Source organism: Salmo salar, chromosome ssa04 (assembly GCF_905237065.1).
Source record: "Salmo salar chromosome ssa04, Ssal_v3.1, whole genome shotgun sequence".
Lineage (NCBI taxonomy): Eukaryota > Metazoa > Chordata > Actinopteri > Salmoniformes > Salmonidae > Salmo > Salmo salar.
Window position 1 is genome coordinate 69,574,833 of NC_059445.1, and position 18,493 is coordinate 69,593,325.

General features: G+C 41.9%; 1 protein-coding gene across 5 annotated transcripts in view; it reads right to left on the minus strand.

The window, feature by feature from the left end:
• Positions 1-12,848: 12,848 nt before the first annotated feature.
• LOC106603748 (rab effector Noc2) overlaps positions 12,849-18,493 on the minus strand; it is a 104,535-nt gene continuing 98,890 nt past the window's right edge. For all 5 annotated transcript variants that reach the window (XM_045717289.1, XM_045717288.1, XM_014197805.2 and 2 more), the window contains one exon: positions 12,849-13,657. In XM_045717289.1, the coding sequence (XP_045573245.1) occupies positions 13,572-13,657 (86 nt within the window). In that variant the 3' untranslated portion in view covers positions 12,849-13,571. The remainder of the gene's footprint in view (positions 13,658-18,493) is intronic.

Here is an 18,493-nt window from a genome sequence, read left to right on the forward strand (position 1 = left end):
ATGACAGCTTTGCACACTCTTGGCATTCTCTCAACCAGCTTCATGAGGTAATCAATTGGAATGCATTTCAATAAACAGGTGTGCCTTGTTAATTTGTGGAATATCACTATGTTCGTATTCTCATATTTTATTACTTCTTATTGTTGTTGCATTGTCTAGAAGGAACCTGCAAGTAAGCATTTCGTGTATAAAGAAGGCAGACATTTTACGTGTTTTTTTTGTTTGTTTAGTTGCGTTTTTTTAACTTGTTTTTTTAAACTTATTTTGTACATAATGTTGCCGCTACCGTCTCTTGTGACCGAAAATAACTTCAGGACATCAGGACTGCGATTACTCACCACAGACTGGCAGAATCCTTTTTTGCCTTTAACGAGTCTGACAAGCCTGACGCAAACTATATATTGCTTTCGCGGGAACAGGCCCAAATCCCCGTGATTTGCGGGAAGAGGAGGTGGAGAAAAAGGGGCCAAAGGGCGGGCTGCCTTCTGAGAATTCGTAGGTGATCGAATAAACCCCCACTTCCTTCCATTCTGCTAGAAAACGTGCAATCTACGCCAAAGATTAAACTACCAACGGGACACTCAAAACTGTAATATCTTATGCTTCACGGAGTCGTGGCTGAACGACAACACTATCAACATACAGCTGGCATGTTATATACGCTGTACCGGCAGGATAGAACAGTGGTGTCTGGTAAGACAAGGGGCGACGGGCTATGTATTTTTGTAAATAACAGCTGGTACACGATATCTAAGGAAGTCTCAAGCTATTGCTCGCCTGAGGTAGAATATCTCATGATAAACTGTAGAACACACTATCCACCTAGAGTTTTCATCTGTATTTTTCATAGCTGTTTACATACCACCACAGACTGAGGCTGGCACTAAGACAGCATTGAATGAGCTGTATTCCGCCATAAGAAAACGCTCACCCAGAGGCGGCGCTCCTAGTAGCCGGGGACTTTAATGCAGGGAAACTTAAATCTGTTTTACCAAATTTCTATCAGCGTGTTAATTGTGCAACCAGAGGGGAAAAAAACTCTGGACCACCTTTACTCCACACACAGAGAGGCTAAGCTACAGGACTGTTTTGCCGCACAGACTGGAATATGTTCCGGGATTCCTCCGATGGCTTCGAGGAGTACACGACATCAGTCACTGGCTTCATCAATAAGTGCATCGATGACATCGTCCCCACAGTGACCGTACATACATACCCCAACCAGAAGCCATGGTGTACAGGAAACATCCACTCTGAGCTAAAGGCTAGAGCTGCCGCTTTCAAGGAGCGGGACTATAACCAGGAAGCTTATAAGAAATCCCGCTATGCCCTCCGACAAACCATTAAACAGGCAAAGCGTCAATACAGGACTAAGATCGAATCGTACTATAACCGGCTCTGATGCTCGTCGGATGTGGCAGGGCTTGCAAACCATTACAGACTATAAAGGGAAGCACAGCTGAGATTTGCCCAGTGACACGAGCCTACCAGATGAGCTAAACTACTTCTATGCTCGCTTCAAGGCAAATGGCACTGAAACATGCATGAGAGCACCAGCTGTTCCGGAAGACTGTGATCACGCTCTCCGCAGCCGATGTGAGTAAGACCTTTAAACAGGTAAACATTCACAAGGCCGCAGGGCCAGATGGATTACCAGGACGTGTACAGTGAGCATGCGCTGACCAACTGGCAAGTGTCTTCACTGACATTTTCAACCTCTCCCTGCCCGAGTCTGTAATACCAACATGTTTCAAGCAGACCACCATAGTACCTGTGCCCCAAAACACTAAGGGAGTCTGCCTAAATTACTACCGACCTGTAGCACTCATGTCTGTAGCCATGAAGTGCTTTGAAAGGCTGGTCATGGCTCACATTAACACCATTATCCAAGAAACCCTAGACCCACTCCAATTTGCATACCGCCCCAACAGATCAACAGATGATGCACTATTGCACTCCACACTGCCCTTTCCCACCTGGACAAAAGGAACACCTATGTGAGAATGCTATTCATTGACTACAGCTCAGCGTTCAACACCATAGTTCCCTCAAAGCTCATCAATAAGCTAAGGACCCTGGGACTAAACACCTCCCTCTGCAACTGGATCCTGGACTTCCTGACGGGCCGACCCCAGGTGGTAAGGGTAGGTAACAACACTTCTGCCACGCTGATCCTCAACACAGGGGCCCCTCAGGGGTGTGTGCTCAGCCCCCTCCTGTACTCCCTGTTCACTCATGACTGCACGGCCAGGCACGACTCCAACACCATCATTAAGTTTACCGATGAAACAACAGTGTTAGGCCTGATCAACGACGAGACAGCCTATAGGGAGAAGGGCAGAGACCTGGCCGTGTGGTAGCAGGACAACATCTCTCCCTCAACGTGATCAAGACAAAAGGAGATGATCATGGACTATTGGAAAAAGGGGACCGAGCACGCCCCTATTCTCATCGACAGGGCTGCAGTGGAGCAGGTTGAGAGCTTCAAGTTTTTTGGTGTCCACATCACCAACAAACTAACATGGTCCAAGCACACCAAGGCAGTCGTGAAGAGGGCACGACAAAACCTATTCCCCCTCAGGAAACTGAAAAGATTTGGCATGGGTCCTCAGATCCTCAAAGAGTTCTACAGCTGCACCATTGAAAGCATCCTGACTGGTTCCACCACTGCCTGGTATGGCAACTGCTCGGCCTCCGACCGCAAGGCACTACAGAGGGTAGTGCGAATAGCCCAGTACATCACTGGGACCAAGCTCCCTGCCATCCAGGACCTCTACACCAGGCGGTGTCAGAGGAAGTCCCTAAAAATTGTCAAAGACTCCAGCCACCCTAGTCATAGACTGTTCTCTTTGCTACCGCACGGCAAGCGGTACCGGAACACCAAGTCTAGGTCCAACAGGCTTCTAAACAGCTTCTACCCCCAAGCATTAAGACTTCTGAATGCCTAATCAAATGGCTACCCAGAGTATTTGCATTGCCCCCCACCCTCTTTTACACAAACTGCTACTCTCTGTTGTTATCATCTATGCATAGTCACTTTAGTAACTCTACCTACATGTACATATTACCTCAACTAACCGGTGCCCTCGCACATTGATCCTGTACCTCTACCCCCCTGTATATAGTCTCGCTATTGTTATTTTACTGCTGCTCTTTAATTACTTGTTACTTTTACTTCTTATCAATATTTATTTTATCTGCATTGTTAGTTAGGGGCTCGTAAGTATGCATTTCACTGTAAGGTCTACACCTGTTGTATTCGGCGCATGTGACTAATAACATTTGACTTGATTTGATATCCCGTACATACAACTAATAAAACCTGAAATACGGCCAAGAATCACTGCCATGAACCAGACAATAAAATCTCCATACAAATCAGAGCGTTAGTTTGAGCCAGGTCTGTGAACAATATAAACACTAGAAGATCCACTTGGGATTTAAGTAACTGGTAGAATAAAACAGAAAATCAATCCATTATTAGGCTCCATGCCAATAAATGAGATTAAGAGCTTGTATTCTCTTAATCAGAGGACAACAGAAGACTCCAAAGAACAAAACGAACAGGGATTTTTCATTTCAGAGATGAATACAAGGCACCTAGGCAATGGTTGGACCACTGTACGGCAGTAACTGGAGAAGGGACTTTGGTAGTGTTGTAGGGCACTTCCTAGGGACTTACAGTAGGTATGCGTTGTAGTGATCTTATTGGGTACTGAGGTACGGAGCTGTAGTAGGGCACTTCTACGGCAAAGTTTGCAGAGTAAAGTTTATTTTCAGAGACAAGGGGAAATCTCCAGGACTTCCCATCTCCAGGACTGAGGCCAAGTGTTTCCCTGCATTTCACAACAGCAGCACGTGGCCCTAATGATCAATAGGTCCTGTAAAGAATTAACAATAATTGTAATTGGAGCACTTGATAGTGTGTGATTAACATGTTTCCCCATATTCATTTAGCAGCGGCCCACCGCTGCTCAATCATTGCTTCCGCTGCAGCAAATGTCATTTAAAAAAATATATTTCGCTTTTAAAAAATATTTAGCTTTTAAAGTCCCAGCGCAATAAAAAAAAATAGTTTTTTCCTTTTTTATATATATTTTCACACTGAGGTTGGAATGATACAGTAAAATTGTAAAACTTACTATAATGCCCTTTGACCGTAAGAGCTTTTTGAAAAACTTCAGACTGTTTTGGTTGGATGGAATATTGGCCTGCCTGGTGATATTACCAAGCGGTAAATTAGTTAATAGACCGATAAGAAAGAGTTCCAACCCTCTAAAATCTAAAGTTCAGTGTGTTTCCATTGCATTTTGAACTTTACCAAACTGTTGCGATAAATAGCAAATGTGCCACTCTGTTCTTGACACGTGCGCTCTGGCCAATAGCCCCTCAGATACAGTGCGGGTAGGCGGTGCGGGTAGGTTAGACTACATGAGAGATTATTATTATGGAATATTTTTACTTGTCAAACGGCAGTCATGTCGCAGCAGCCAGTGTTCCAATTCATCCCAAAGGTGTTTGATGGCATTGAGGTCATGGCTCTGTGCAGGCCAGTGAAGTTCTTCCACACCGATCTCGACAAACCATTTCTGTACGGACCTCGCTTTGTGCAAACAGTTGTCACAAAGTTGGAAGCACAGAATTTACTTTATGCCACTCGGCGCAAAAATTCAAGCAGCTCGACTTTGTTTGATGGCTTGTGACCATTCATCTTCCTCTTGATCATATTAGAGGTTTTCAATAGGGTTCAGGTCTGGAGATTGGGCTCGCCATGACAGGGTTTTGATCTGGTGGTCCTCCATCCACACCTTGATTGACCTGGCTGTGTGGCATGGAATATTGTCCTGCTGGAAAAAACAATCCTCCGAGTTGGGGAACATTGTCAGAGCAGAAGGAACCCACCAAATTTCACAGTGGGTGCGAGGTCTGGAGAGGCCGAACAAGCCACAGTGTCTCGCACCCACTGTGAAATTTGGTGTAGGATTGGTGATGATCTGGGGATGCTTCAGCAAGGCTGGATTCGGGCAGATTTGTCTTTGTGAAGAACGCATGAATCAAGCCACGTACAAGGTTGTCCTGGAAGAGAACTTGCTTCCTTCTGCTCTGACATTATAACAAAATCAATGGGGGCCACATGCCATGACAAAAATATTCCTGAATGTATCATTTTTTGGAATGCTAAAATAGAAAATATATTTTGATTTGTTTAACACTTATTTGGTTACTACATAATTCCATATGTGTTATTTCATAGTTTTGATGTCTTCGCTATTATTCTACAATGTATAAATAAAGAAAAACCCTTGAATGAGTAGGTGTGTCCAAACTTTTGACTGGTACTGTATACATACACCAATACACACTCACAAGCACCTGATTGACTGACTATTAGCTAAACAATGTTTTTATTTTACTGATTATCTCCGATAACTACCCAGGAAAGGTATAAGAATAGGCCATATTAATTTATGTAAACTTAAAAATAAGGTTCATGAAATCAATAACTTGCTAACACTGGCCATCTCTGAAATGCACTTAGAAAATTCCTTTGATGATACATCAGTAGCAATACAAGGATATAACATGTACAGAAAATACAAGAATTCCTATGGGGGAGGTGTTGCAGTACATTTCCGGCGCCATATTCCTGAGAGGATCTCATTGGGTGGCAGGTAGCCTAGTGGTTAGAGCATTGGACTAGTAACCGAAAGGTTGCAAGATTGAATCCCTGAGCTGACAAGGTAAAAATCTGTCATTCTGCCCATGAACAAGGCAGTTAACCCACTGTTTGTAGGCTGTCATTGAAAATAAGAACTTGTTCTTAACTGACTTGCCTAGTTAAAAAAAAAGTATAGTGTTGTGATTGCAAGTTCACCTGCCTCATCTAAATCCTCTTCTTTCGGGGTGTTTCTATAGGCCACCAAGTGCGAACAGTCAGTATTTGGATAATATGTGTGTAATGATTGATAGTGTGTGTGATGTTAATAGAGAGGTATATGTTTTGGGTGACCTGAACATTGACTGGTTAGCAAATAGCTGTCATCTCAAGAGGAAGCTTCTAACTGTGACTAATGCCTGTAATATGACCCATGTTATCACTCAACCAACTAGAGTGCATACCAATAGCATTGGATCCACTTGTATTGATAACATGTTCACTAATGCTGCAGAGCTTTGCTCCAAAGCAATATCAATTCCCATTGCCTGTAGTGGCCATAACAATGTGACAATAACAAGGAAAGCCAAAGTGCCAAAGGCTGGTATTAAAATAATTTTTAAGAGATCATACAAAATATTTTCTTAAGACTCTTTTGTTGAAGATGTAAAAAAATATGTTTGTCTGATGCGTATGAGGAAGTGAATTCAGATGCAACACTGGAAGTATTTGTAACAGTATTCGTGCCAATTGTTGACAAGCATGCACCTGTTAAACATTAACTGTGAGAACTGTTAGAGCCCTTTGGATGATGAATTAAAAAAGTGTAGGTTCTAAAAAAAAACATGCAAAAGAGGTGGCAAACAAGTCAGTCTGGCCAGCTGAATGGTTGACATACTATAAATTGAGAAATTTGGTGACTAAAAAAAACTTAACAAAAAGAATAAGAAACGATATTATCAAACCAAGACAAATTACATAAAAGTACCTTAATGATATCATGGGCAGAAAACCCAATTCATTTCCATCGTTCTTTGAAGCTGATGAGTAATTTATAACATTACCTTTTGATAGTGCCAATAATTTCAATGATTATTTCACTAGTAAAGTGGAAAAACTCAGAAGTGGAATGACAACATTGAACAATCAACCATCATATTTCTATATAAAATATCTTATAATGAAAGAGAAGGCTTGCTGAATTTGATCAAGTTAGTGTGGGAGAGGTGGAAAAACTATTGTTATCTATCAGTAATGATAAGCCACCAGAGATAGACAACTTTGATGGGTAACTATTGAGAATGGTAGCAGACTGTATTGCCACCTCTATTTGCTTTATCTTTAACAAAAATCTAAAGGAGCGGCAGGAGCTAAAGTAAATCCACTGCCTAAAACATACATTTTTTATTTAACCTTTATTTAACTAGGCAAGTCAGTTAATTGAACACATTCTTATTTACAATGACGGCCTACACCGGCCAAACCCAGACGACGCTGGGCCAATTGTGCGCCGCACGATGGGACTCCCAATAGTCCGGTTGTGATACAGCCTGGATAGTGGATAGCCTGGATAGTAAAGCACCCTTTGCTGGCTCTAACTGCCACCCAATCAGTTTGCTACATGTTCTTAGTAAACTGATGGAGAGAATTGTGTTTGACCAAATACAATACTATGTTTCAGAGAACAAGTTAACTTGTTATGGATAGGGGACAGTATTTTCACGGCCGGATAAAAAAACGTACCCGATTTAATCTGATTATTACTCCTGCCCAGAAACTAGAATATGCATATAATTATTAGCTTTGGATAGAAAACACTCCAAAGTTTCTAAAACTGTTTGAATGGTGTCTGTGAGTATAACAGAACTCATTTGGCAGGCCAAAACCTGAGAAGATTCCAAACAGGAAGCGCCCTCTCTGACTATTTCTTGGCCTTCTTGATCATCTCTGTCCAAAACAGGGGATCTCTGCTGTAACGTGACATTTTCTAACGCTCCCATAGGCTCTTAGAAGGCGCCAGAACGTTGAATGATGACTTTGCAGGCCATGGCTGAAAAACAGTAGCGCATTTGGATAGTGGTCGATCTGAAAACAATGAGACTGGCGCACGTGTGCACGAGAAGAGTCCATTTTACTTTCTCTGTCTTTGAACGAAAACAACGACTCCCGGTCAGAATATTATCGCTTTTTTACGAGAAAAATCGCATAAAAATTGATTTTAAACAGCGTTTGACATGCATCGAAGTATGGTAATGGAATATTTTGAATTTCTTTGTCACGAAACGCGCCGGGCGCGTCACCCTTCGCTACCCTTCGGATAGTGTCTTGAACGCACAACAAAACGCCGCTATTTGGATATAACTATGGATTATTTTGTACCAAACCAACATTTGTTATTGAAGTAGAAGTCCTGGGAGTGCATTCTGACGAAGAACAGCAAAGGTAATCAAATTTTTCTAATAGTAAATTGGAGTTTGGTGAGGGCCAAACTTGGTGGGGTTAAAAATAGCTAGCCATGATGGCTGGGCTATCTACTCAGAATATTGCAAAATGTGCTTTTGCCGAAAAGCTATTTTAAAATCGGACATAGCGATTACATAAAGGAGTTCTGTATCTAGAATTCTTAAAATAATTGTTATGTTTTTTGTGAACGTTTATCGTGAGTAATTTAGTAAATTCACCGGAAGTTTGCGGTGGGTATGCTAGTTCTGAACGTCACATGCTAATGTAAAAAGCTGGTTTTTGATAAAAATATGAACTTTATTGAACAAAACATGCATGTATTGTATAACATAATGTCCTAGGAGTGTCATCTGATGAAGATCATCAAAGGTTAGTGCTGCATTTACCTGTGGTTTGGGTTTATGTGACATTATATGCTAGCTTGAAAAATGGGTGTCTGATTATTTCTGGCTGGGTACTCTGCTGACATAATCTAATGTTTTGCTTTCGTTGTAAAGTCTTTTTGAAATCGGACAGTGTGGTTAGATTAACGAGAGTCTTGTCTTTAAAATGGTGTAAAATAGTCATATGTTTGAGAAATTGAAGTAATAGCATTTCTAAGGTATTTGAATAACGCGCCACGGGATTCCACTGGCTGTTGAGTAGGTGGTCCCACATACCCTAGAGAGGTTAAGTCTTTACTGAAGACATATCTCTTCAGTAGGTCCTATGATTAAGTGTAGTCTGGCCCAGGGGTGTGAAGGTGAACGGAAAGGCTGGAGCAACGAACCACCCTTGCTGTCTCTGCCTGGCCGGTTTCCCCTCTTTCCACTGGGATTCTCTGCCTCTACCCCTATTACGGGGGCTGAGTCACTGGCTTGCTGGTGTTCTTCCATGCCGTCCCTGGGAGGGGTGCGTCACTTGAGTGGGTTGAGTCACTGACGTGGTCTTCCTGTCTGGGTTGGCGCCCCCCCTTGGGCTGTGCCGTGGCGGAGATCTTTGTGGGCTATACTCGGCCTTGTCCCGGGATGATATGTTGGTGGTTGGAGATATCCCTCCAGTGGTGTGGAGGCTGTGCTTTGGCAAAGTGGGTGGGTTTATATCCTACCTGTTTGGCCCTGTCCGGGGGTTTCATCGGATGGGGCCACAGTGTCTCCTGACCCCTCCTGTCTCAGCCTCCAGTATTTATGCTGCAGTAGTTTATGTGTCGGGGGGCTAGGGTCAGTCTGTCACATCTGGAGTATTTCTCTTGTCTTTTCCGGTGTCCTGTGTGAATTGAAATATACTCTCTCTAATTCTCTCTTTCTTTCTTTCTTTCTCTCTCTCGGAGGACCTGAGCCCTAGGACCATGCCTCAGGACTACCTGGCTTGATGACTCCTTGCTGTCCCCAGTTCACCTGGCCGTGCTGCTGCTCCAGTTCTAACTGTTCTGCCCGCAGCTATGGAACCCTGACCTGTTCACCGGACGTGCTACCTGTCCCAGACCTGCTGTCCCAGACCTGCTGGAACCCTGACCTATTCACCGGACGTGCTACCTGTCCCAGACCTGCTGTTCTCAACTCTCTAGAGACAGCAGGAGCGGTAGAGATACTCTCAAAGATCGGCTATGAAAAAGCCAACTGACACTTACTCTTGTGTTACTGACTTGTTGCACCCTCGACAACTACTATGATTATTATTATTTGACCATGGTGGTCATTTGTGAACATTTGAACATCTAGGCCATGTGCTGTTATAATCTCCACCCGGCACAGCCAGAAGAGGACTGGCCACCCCTCATAGCCTGGTTCCTCTCTAGGTTTCTTCCTAGGTTTTGGCCTTTCTAGGGAGTTTTTCCTAGCCACTGTGCTTCTACACCTGCATTGCTTGCTGTTTGGGGTTTTAGGCTGGGTTTTTGTACAGCACTTTGAGATATCAGCTGATGTAAGAAGGGCTATATAAATAAATTTGATTTGATCATCCCTACAGGCTCCGGGCCATGGAACATCACTGGAGGCTTCGTGCCATGGATCAGCACTGGAGGCTTCGGACCATAGATCATCACTGGAGGCTTCCTTCATGGAGCTGGAACCGGTCTCACCGGACTGGGGAGATGCGCAGGAGAATGGGTGCGCAGAGCAGGCACAGGGTATACTGGGCCGTGGAGGCACACTGGAGGTCTGGAGCTTAGGGCCGGTACACCCCGTCCTGGCTGGATGTTTATTTTAGCCCAGCAAGGGCGGAGCGCTGGCACAGGACGAACTGGGCTGTGCAGGCGCACTGGCGACACAGTGTGCAGAACTGGCGCAGGATATACTGGGCCATGGAGGCACACTGGAGGTCTGGCGCGTATGGCTGGCACAACCCGTCTTTGCTGGATGCTCAATCCAGCTCGACAACTGCAGGGCGCGGGCACAGATCGCACCGGCCTGTGAGTGCGCACTGGCGACACAGTGCGCATCACCGCATAACACGGTGCTTGCCCCGTCACTCGCTCCCCACGGTAAGCACGGGGAGTTGGCTCAGGTCTCCAACATGACTCTGCCAAACTCCCCGTGTGCCCCTCCCCCCCAAAAAATTGGGGGATGCCTCTCGTGCTTCCCTTGATGTTGGTTCTCCCCGGTCCAGCTCGTCTTCCCAGCAAGCGCACGCTGCTTGGCTTTCTTGTGGTGGGATCTTCTGTCACGCTCGTCAAAATGAATAGACCAAGGCGCAGCGTGCGCAGAGTTCCACATGTTTTAATAAATGAAACTCTCCAAAACAAATACAGAAGCAAACGAAACGTGAAGTAATGGTGTGCTCACAGGCACAACACAAAAACAAGCTCCCACAACTCAAGGAGGGAAAAAGGGCTGCCTATGTATGGTTCCCAATCAGAGACAACGATAGACAGCTGCCTCTGATTGGAAACCATACCTGGCCAAAACATAGAAATAAAATACATAGAATGCCCACCCCACACCCTGACCTAACAAAATAGAGAAATAAACCGTCTCTCTCAGGTCAGGGCGTGACACATACATTTTGTGGGGGAGTTTTTTGCTATTGGCTATTTAAACAATTAATATTTTACTGCAGTGGGCTAAATCAGGATCACGCAGACTGTTTCTTGGTAGTCTTAAACAAAACTACTTTGAAAAAAAAGTATACACCTCACACACATGCTTATGGGCTTAAAATAAATGACACCTGTACCATGTCAGGTAGAGTTGAAATGTACAACATTTTGAGTTGACATCCCAATATTACACTTTACATACATCACAGAAGACTGAAATATAACAAAATTGTTTGACATAGAAACAGCGGATTTTTGACGTTTAAAAAAAAGGTTATGTTTATTAATTATGAAATTATGAAAAATATGAATAACATTCCACCCATGAGGTCACAAGAGGGTGATTTGGTCTTTTGACTGCAGGAAAGGGCAAAATGTAGGTCCTTGAAAATGACAATTAAGTGCTTGAAATTTTAAATGTCAATGTCTGTATGAACCCTGTATAGGCTACTTTCTCAGCCCGTAAATGAACGATAAAATCACCTGCTATTGAAATTATGCATGCATCATTCGGTTTCCTGAAGGATCTTGACCCGGGCCAGTATTTGTTTTCCATTCGGGCCAATAGCTTTTAGTTGGCACTGGCCCGGCGTGCCACTGACAAATTTACCTAAATGCCGAGCCCTGTGTGTGCGGTATGCGTAGGGCCTATATGTCAACCACTTTGTTTAGCTGTAGGCAATGCTAATGATAGCCAAACCATCTTTGGGTAGATGTAATTAAAGGGTATCTAGAAAGTAGCCTACCTGGCAGAATCATGATAATTTGCTTTAGTGGCCATTTGTTTTGAAAACTTCATCACAAGTGCGCTACAGAAACACCGCTAGCCAATCACAACTGTCTAGACAAAAAAAAAACATTCTCAGATTTTTCCCAAGATGTAAAAAATAGTCCCCTGGTGTGGTTGAAGCATTGTTGTGGACTTAGAAAAACAAATATTTTTTTAAAGTGTGATTCTGAGAGTGAAAACCTGAGAAAACTGAGGAAAATAAAAGTCCTTTCCCCTGATTTTTTTATTTGTTGCCATGGTATAGTTTTGGTATCAAATATCGTTTTTTTTTTTCTCCAAACACTTTGAAATCAAAATAAATAAATGTTGTACTTCATTTTAACAGTCTCTTTTCTTTGCTGTTACAGTAAAATCAATTCAAATATTTGTAAGAACACAAGGGCATGCTCATTTAAAAGATGGCTAGTCATTATTAAACTGGTTCTGTATGGAATGCAGGCACTTTTCTTTTTTTAATTGGTTCTATCAAATCATGTGCTTGTGCCATTAACTAAAAAAGTTGGTACGGTAGCACCAGTGCCACCAGTGGAAAAAGTTAGTGTAGAACCTTGCTCTCCATGTCAGGGTCAATGCTACATTATATCCTCCCTATGCCAGGGTCCATGCTACATTATATCCTCTCTATGTCAGGGTCCATGCTACATTATGTCCTCTCTATGCCAGGGTCCATGCTACATTAGGTCCTCTCTATGCCAGGGTCCATGCTACATTATGTCCTCTCTATGTCATGGTATGCTACCCAAGTAAACATAGGTAAACTTTGTCACTTAAACTGTAGTAGAGCATCTACCCTTGGCTCCCCTCCCTCCCTGATCCACAAAGTGAACATTAGACATAGGTTATAATGCTACATAAGCGGACCAGCTATTAAACTAAATTGCAAAATCTGGCAGCACACTGTAAGAGGCATTCTGACCTTCGAATCAGGCAGCAAGACTTTTCCTTTATTGATTTCCCCTTCACTCTGCCAAGCAACAGAACAATTACATTTATCAGAGAGACATGACCACCAACCAATGTGACAGGTGCCTGTTGCTTAGCTACACTTTGAAACAGCGGTGATATGTGAATGCTTCCATACAGACGTTACACAGTAGGTAGTGTAAAGCATAACACAGATAATTTTTGACCAACCTTTACTTGGCAAAACTTCCTCAATTCCTGACTTGGAAGACAACACAGCTTCTTAACTTCCATGTCTAATTGTCTAATTTAGAAAATGCTTCATTATTAAAGTTGTTTCTTCTAAGTCAGGAATTAAGGAAGTAAGAAATTGAGGAAGTACCGCCAAGAAAAGGTTGTTCGAAAATTCTCTGTGCTATGCTTCACACTACCTACTGTGTAATGGCTGAATGGAAGCATTCTGAGTGTGAGGCACATTTGTCTGAATCTCTTGAGGTAGGTGGTGGTCAATCTAAGAGCAAACATTTCACACAGTTCATTAACTTAGAGAATTTAACACAATCAGCACTCCATATGGCTGCCATATTAACTCCAGTCTACTGAATGAGTAAGGGAGTGTGGGGTACATTGATTGGGCACAACAATCGTCAAACAGCCAAAAAGTACTGACAGCAGGACAGTGTGTAAATTAAAGTTATGTCAATAACTCAAAATACAAACTCCTCACTAGTTATTGCTATGAATCACACATTTTCGGTAAACACAAGTTTGGCATTTGGAATCGTCACTGTGAATCTTCTTTCACCTGAAATCAACAGCGGAGACAATCCTGCAGAGAAAATCAACAACAACAAATCAACATAACAAAATGGGACGGACTTGTGCATAATGTCTGCCTTCACCAATCCATCACATTCATGCTCTAAGGATGCTTGCTGTTAAGTATGTTAATTCACCAATGATATACAAGTAAAAAGATTAAACCTCTTCGTGCAGAGGTCATGAACTTCACATCTGCCCACAGAAACATCAATATATTTTTAGGGGCCAATTAAGTGAATAAATAACGTAGCTAACTAAATTATTCAGACAACGTCTATCATATCAGTGAGAAATGTTGTAACTCTCGAAGGCATGGTCGGTGGGTTTGTTTGTGTGAGAGGGGTGCAGGTTTAAAGCCAAATGGTAATGTAAGAAAGTGGTACGCACCTCCAGTTTCGAAAACACTGGTGTGTGTGTGTGTGTGTGTGTGTGTGTGTGTGTGTGTGTGTGTAGACAGAAATCACCAGAACATTTTTTATGAAAAGGAATGGATTTTGGATGGACTACCCCTTTAAATGGTAATAAGCCTAAGTAGTATACACCTGAACCAATGGGGACAAAATCCTGTAATAAATAAGCACTGCAAGGGACATACAGTATTGATTTAATTAAACAACACATTAGGATCACAGAGATGCTATTCAATGTTTTCTTTTTACAGTAGGCTACCACTGTCCCAGTGTTCATGCTAAGACTATCACAAGTCTAATGCTGGAATAAGTCAAAATCAATGATAGGCACTGCACCTTTGGGAAAGACCAGTTTACTAAACAGTGTAATTCCAATTCAATTCCAGGGCATTAACAATATGTACACACTGCTGGAATAAGTGTTTTACAGTCCAAACAATTGTGATGGAAAAAAGACAATTGCAAATGATCATCTTCACAACAAAAGAAAACCTTGTAAAGTACTTTTATCATGTCCTGAGCTTCGTATTTGAAAAATGCAGTTAACACTTTTGTTAACAGCGCAATAACAAACAAATACATTGATAACTAAGCACTAACTAAATATTCTGTCATATACTTCACTTTCACTGTAATTGTGCTAGGGATGGGTATTTGAAATTACTATTACTATTCACTATTCTTCTAATAATATCATAATTTTATTTTCGGATATTCAGATAGTATAATTTTTCAGAAAATTATTGCTCTACTCTCTTAACCAATCAGAATGACGCAAAATGCCACAACAGCAGACAGTGCAGTTGTTTTCAGGGTGCTATTCCAGTAGCTTTTGGCTAACAGTAGCCTAGACTAATACCAACTAAGGTTGCAAAGGGTCGGAAACTTTCCGGTAAATTTCCAGACATTTTCCAGGGAAATTGTCCATGGGAAGTTAAGCCCTGGAATTTCGGGAATTTTGCTTAAATTCATAAAAAAGTTAGCTTATAACAGTGAACCTTTTTTGTGGGATACACTTAAGGCAATTATAGGTCTTGTGGTATATTTTGGTTAAACGATCTCCAATTCAATGGAATCGCAACCCTCTGCATGCACAGTGCATTCTTCCACCACATGTGCAGTGCACTCTTCCATCACATGTACAGCTGATTCTCAAGATCTTGCACACGAATGAGATGATATTGAGCCCACACTACTACACTGTCTGAGCAAATGACTACATGCTTTCTGGTCAGTTTTGATAACAATACTGGGTGGGGTGAATCTATTTTATATGACATACATCATTTTTTGTTAACCTGTTAGGGCTAGGGGGCAGTATTGACACGGCCGGATAAAAAACGTACACGATTTAATCTGGTTACTGCTCCTGCCCAGTAACTAGAATATGCATATAATGATTGGCTTTGGATAGAAAACACCCTAAAGTTTCTAAAACTGTTTGAATGGTGTCTGTGAGTATAACAGAACTCATATGGCAGGCAAAAACCTGAGAAGATTCCAAACAGGAAGCGCCCTCTCTGACAAGTTGTTGTTCATCTTGGCTCTTTTTATTGAAGACTGAGGATCTTTGCCGTAACGTGACACTTCCTATGGCTCCCATAGGCTCTCAGAACCCGGGAAAAAGCTGAATTATATCGAGGCAGCCTCTGGCTGAAACACATTATCGCGTTTGGATAGTGGCTGGTCAGAGTACTCTGAGACTCACACTCGTGCACGAGGGCACGAGATGTATTTATTTTCTCTCTCTTTGTACGTATACAGGCTTTCCCGGTCGGAATATTATCGCTTTTTTACAAGAAAAATGGCATAAAAATTGATTTTAAACAGCGGTTGACATGCCTCGAAGTACGGTAATGGAATATTTAGAATTTTTTTGTCACGAAATGCGCCATGCTCGTCACCCTTATTTACACTTTCGGATAGTGTCTTGAACGCACGAACAAAACGCCGCTATTTGGATATAACAATGGATTATTTGGGACCAAACCAACATTTGTTATTGAAGTAGAAGTCCTGGGAGTGCATTCTGACGAAGAACAGCAAAGGTAATAACATTTTTCTTATAGTAAATCTGACTTTGGTGAGTGCTAAACTTGCTGGGTGTCTAAATAGCTAGCCCTGTGATGCCGGGCTATCTACTGAGAATATTGCAAAATGTGCTTTCACCGTAAAGCTATTTTAAAATCGGACATATCGAGTGCATAGAGGAGTTCTGTATCTATAATTCTTAAAATAATTGTTATGTTTTTTGTGAACGTTTATCGTGAGTAATTTAGTAAATTCACCGGCAGTGTTTGGTGGGAATGCTAGTCACATGCTAGTCACATGCTAATGTAAAAAGCTGGTTTTTGATAAATATGAACTTGATTGAACAAAACATGCATGTATTGTATAACATAATGTCCTAGGGTTGTCATCTGATGAAGATCATCAAAGGTTAGTGCTGCATTTAGCTGTGGTTTTTGTTTATGTGACATTATATGCTAGCTTGAAAAATGGGTGTCTGATTATTTCTGGCTGGGTACTCTGCTGACATAATCTAATGTTTTGCTTTCGTTGTAAAGCCTTTTTGAAATCGGACAGTGTGGTTAGATTAACGAGAGTCTTGTCTTTAAAATGGTGTAAAATAGTCATATGTTTGAAAAATTGAAGTTTTTGCATTTTTGAGGTATTTGAATATCGCGCCACGGGATTACACTGGCTGTTGAGTAGGTGGGACGCAAGCGTCCCACCTAGCCCATAGAAGTTAACTAGTAAATAGTAGCCTACAGCAAAGTGTGTTTAAATCATTTCTAACTTGTTAACAATTTCTGCTAGTTAGTTTTTGCTACCATGTGGGTTCTAGCTTGCTTGAGCCTGCTAACTGAGGAGTGTTAATTCAACTGTTTCCATTTTAATCTAACTGCTTAACCTCTATGGGACCGGCGGGACGAATTCGTCCCACCTACGTAACAGCCACTTGCAGCCTGTGGCGCGATTTTCAAAATCTTAAAAATCCTATTACTTCAATTTCTCAAACATATGACTATTTTACAGCCATTTAAAGATAAGACTCTCGTTAATCTAACCACACTGTCCGATTTCAAAAAGGCTTTACAACGAAAGCAAAACATTAGATTATGTCAGCAGAGTACCCAGCCAGAAATAATCAGACACCCATTTTTCAAGCTAGCATATAATGTCACATAAACAAAAACCACAGCTAAATGCAGCACTAACCTTTGATGATCTTCATCAGATGACAACCCTAGGACATTATGTTATACAATACATGCATGTTTTGTTCAATCAAGTTCATATTTATATCAAAAACCAGCTTTTTACATTAGCATGTGACGTTCAGAACTAGCATACCCCCCGCAAACTTCCGGGGAATTCGCTAACATTTTACTAAATTACTCACGATAAACGTTCACAAAAAGCATAACAATTATTTTAAGAATTATAGATACAGACCTCCTCTATGCACTCGATATGTCCGATTTTAAAATAGCTTTTGGTGAAAGCACATTTTGCAATATTCTAAGTACATAGCCCAGGCATCACGGCTCGCTATTTAGACACCCGGCAAGTTTAGCACTCACCATAATCATATTTACTATTATAAAAATGTCATTACCTTTTGTTGTCTTCGTCAGAATGCACACCCAGGACAGCTACTTCAATAACAAATGTTGGTTTGGTCCAAAATAATCCATCGTTATATCCGAATAGCGGCGTTTTGTTCGTATGCTTCCAGACACTATCCGAAATAGTAAAGAAGTGTCGCGCGCTTGGCGCAATTCCTGACAATAAAATTCAAAGTATTCCATTGCCGTACGTCGAAGCATGTCAACCGCTGTTTAAAATCAATTTTTACGTCATTTTTCTCGTAGAAAAGCGATAATATTCCGACAGGGAATCTCCTTTTCGGCAAACAGAGGAAAAAATCCCAAAGGCGGGGGCGGTCGGGGTCACGCGCATAAGCTAGTGTCTCTTGATGGGCCACTTGAGAAAGGCGATAATGTGTTTCAGCCTGGGGCTGGAATGACGACATTCTGTTTTTTCCCGGGCTATGAGAGCCTATGGAAGACGTGGGAAGTGTCACGTTAGAGCAGAGATCCTTAGTAAATGATAGAGATGGCAAAGAAGTTCCAGAAATGGTCAGACAGGCCACTTCCTGTAAAGGAATCTCTCAGGTTTTGACCTGCCATTTGAGTTCTGTTATACTCACAGACACCATTCAAACAGTTTTAGAAAATTTAGGGTGTTTTCTATCCATATGTAATAAGTATATGCATATTCTAGTTACTGAGTAGGAGTGGTAACCAGATTAAATCGGGTATGTTTTTTATCCAGCCGTGTCAATGCTGCCCCCTAGCCCTAACAGGTTAACTATTTAACTAACATGGAAATGTATATGGGTTTTTTTTACTCATTTTTTCTAATCT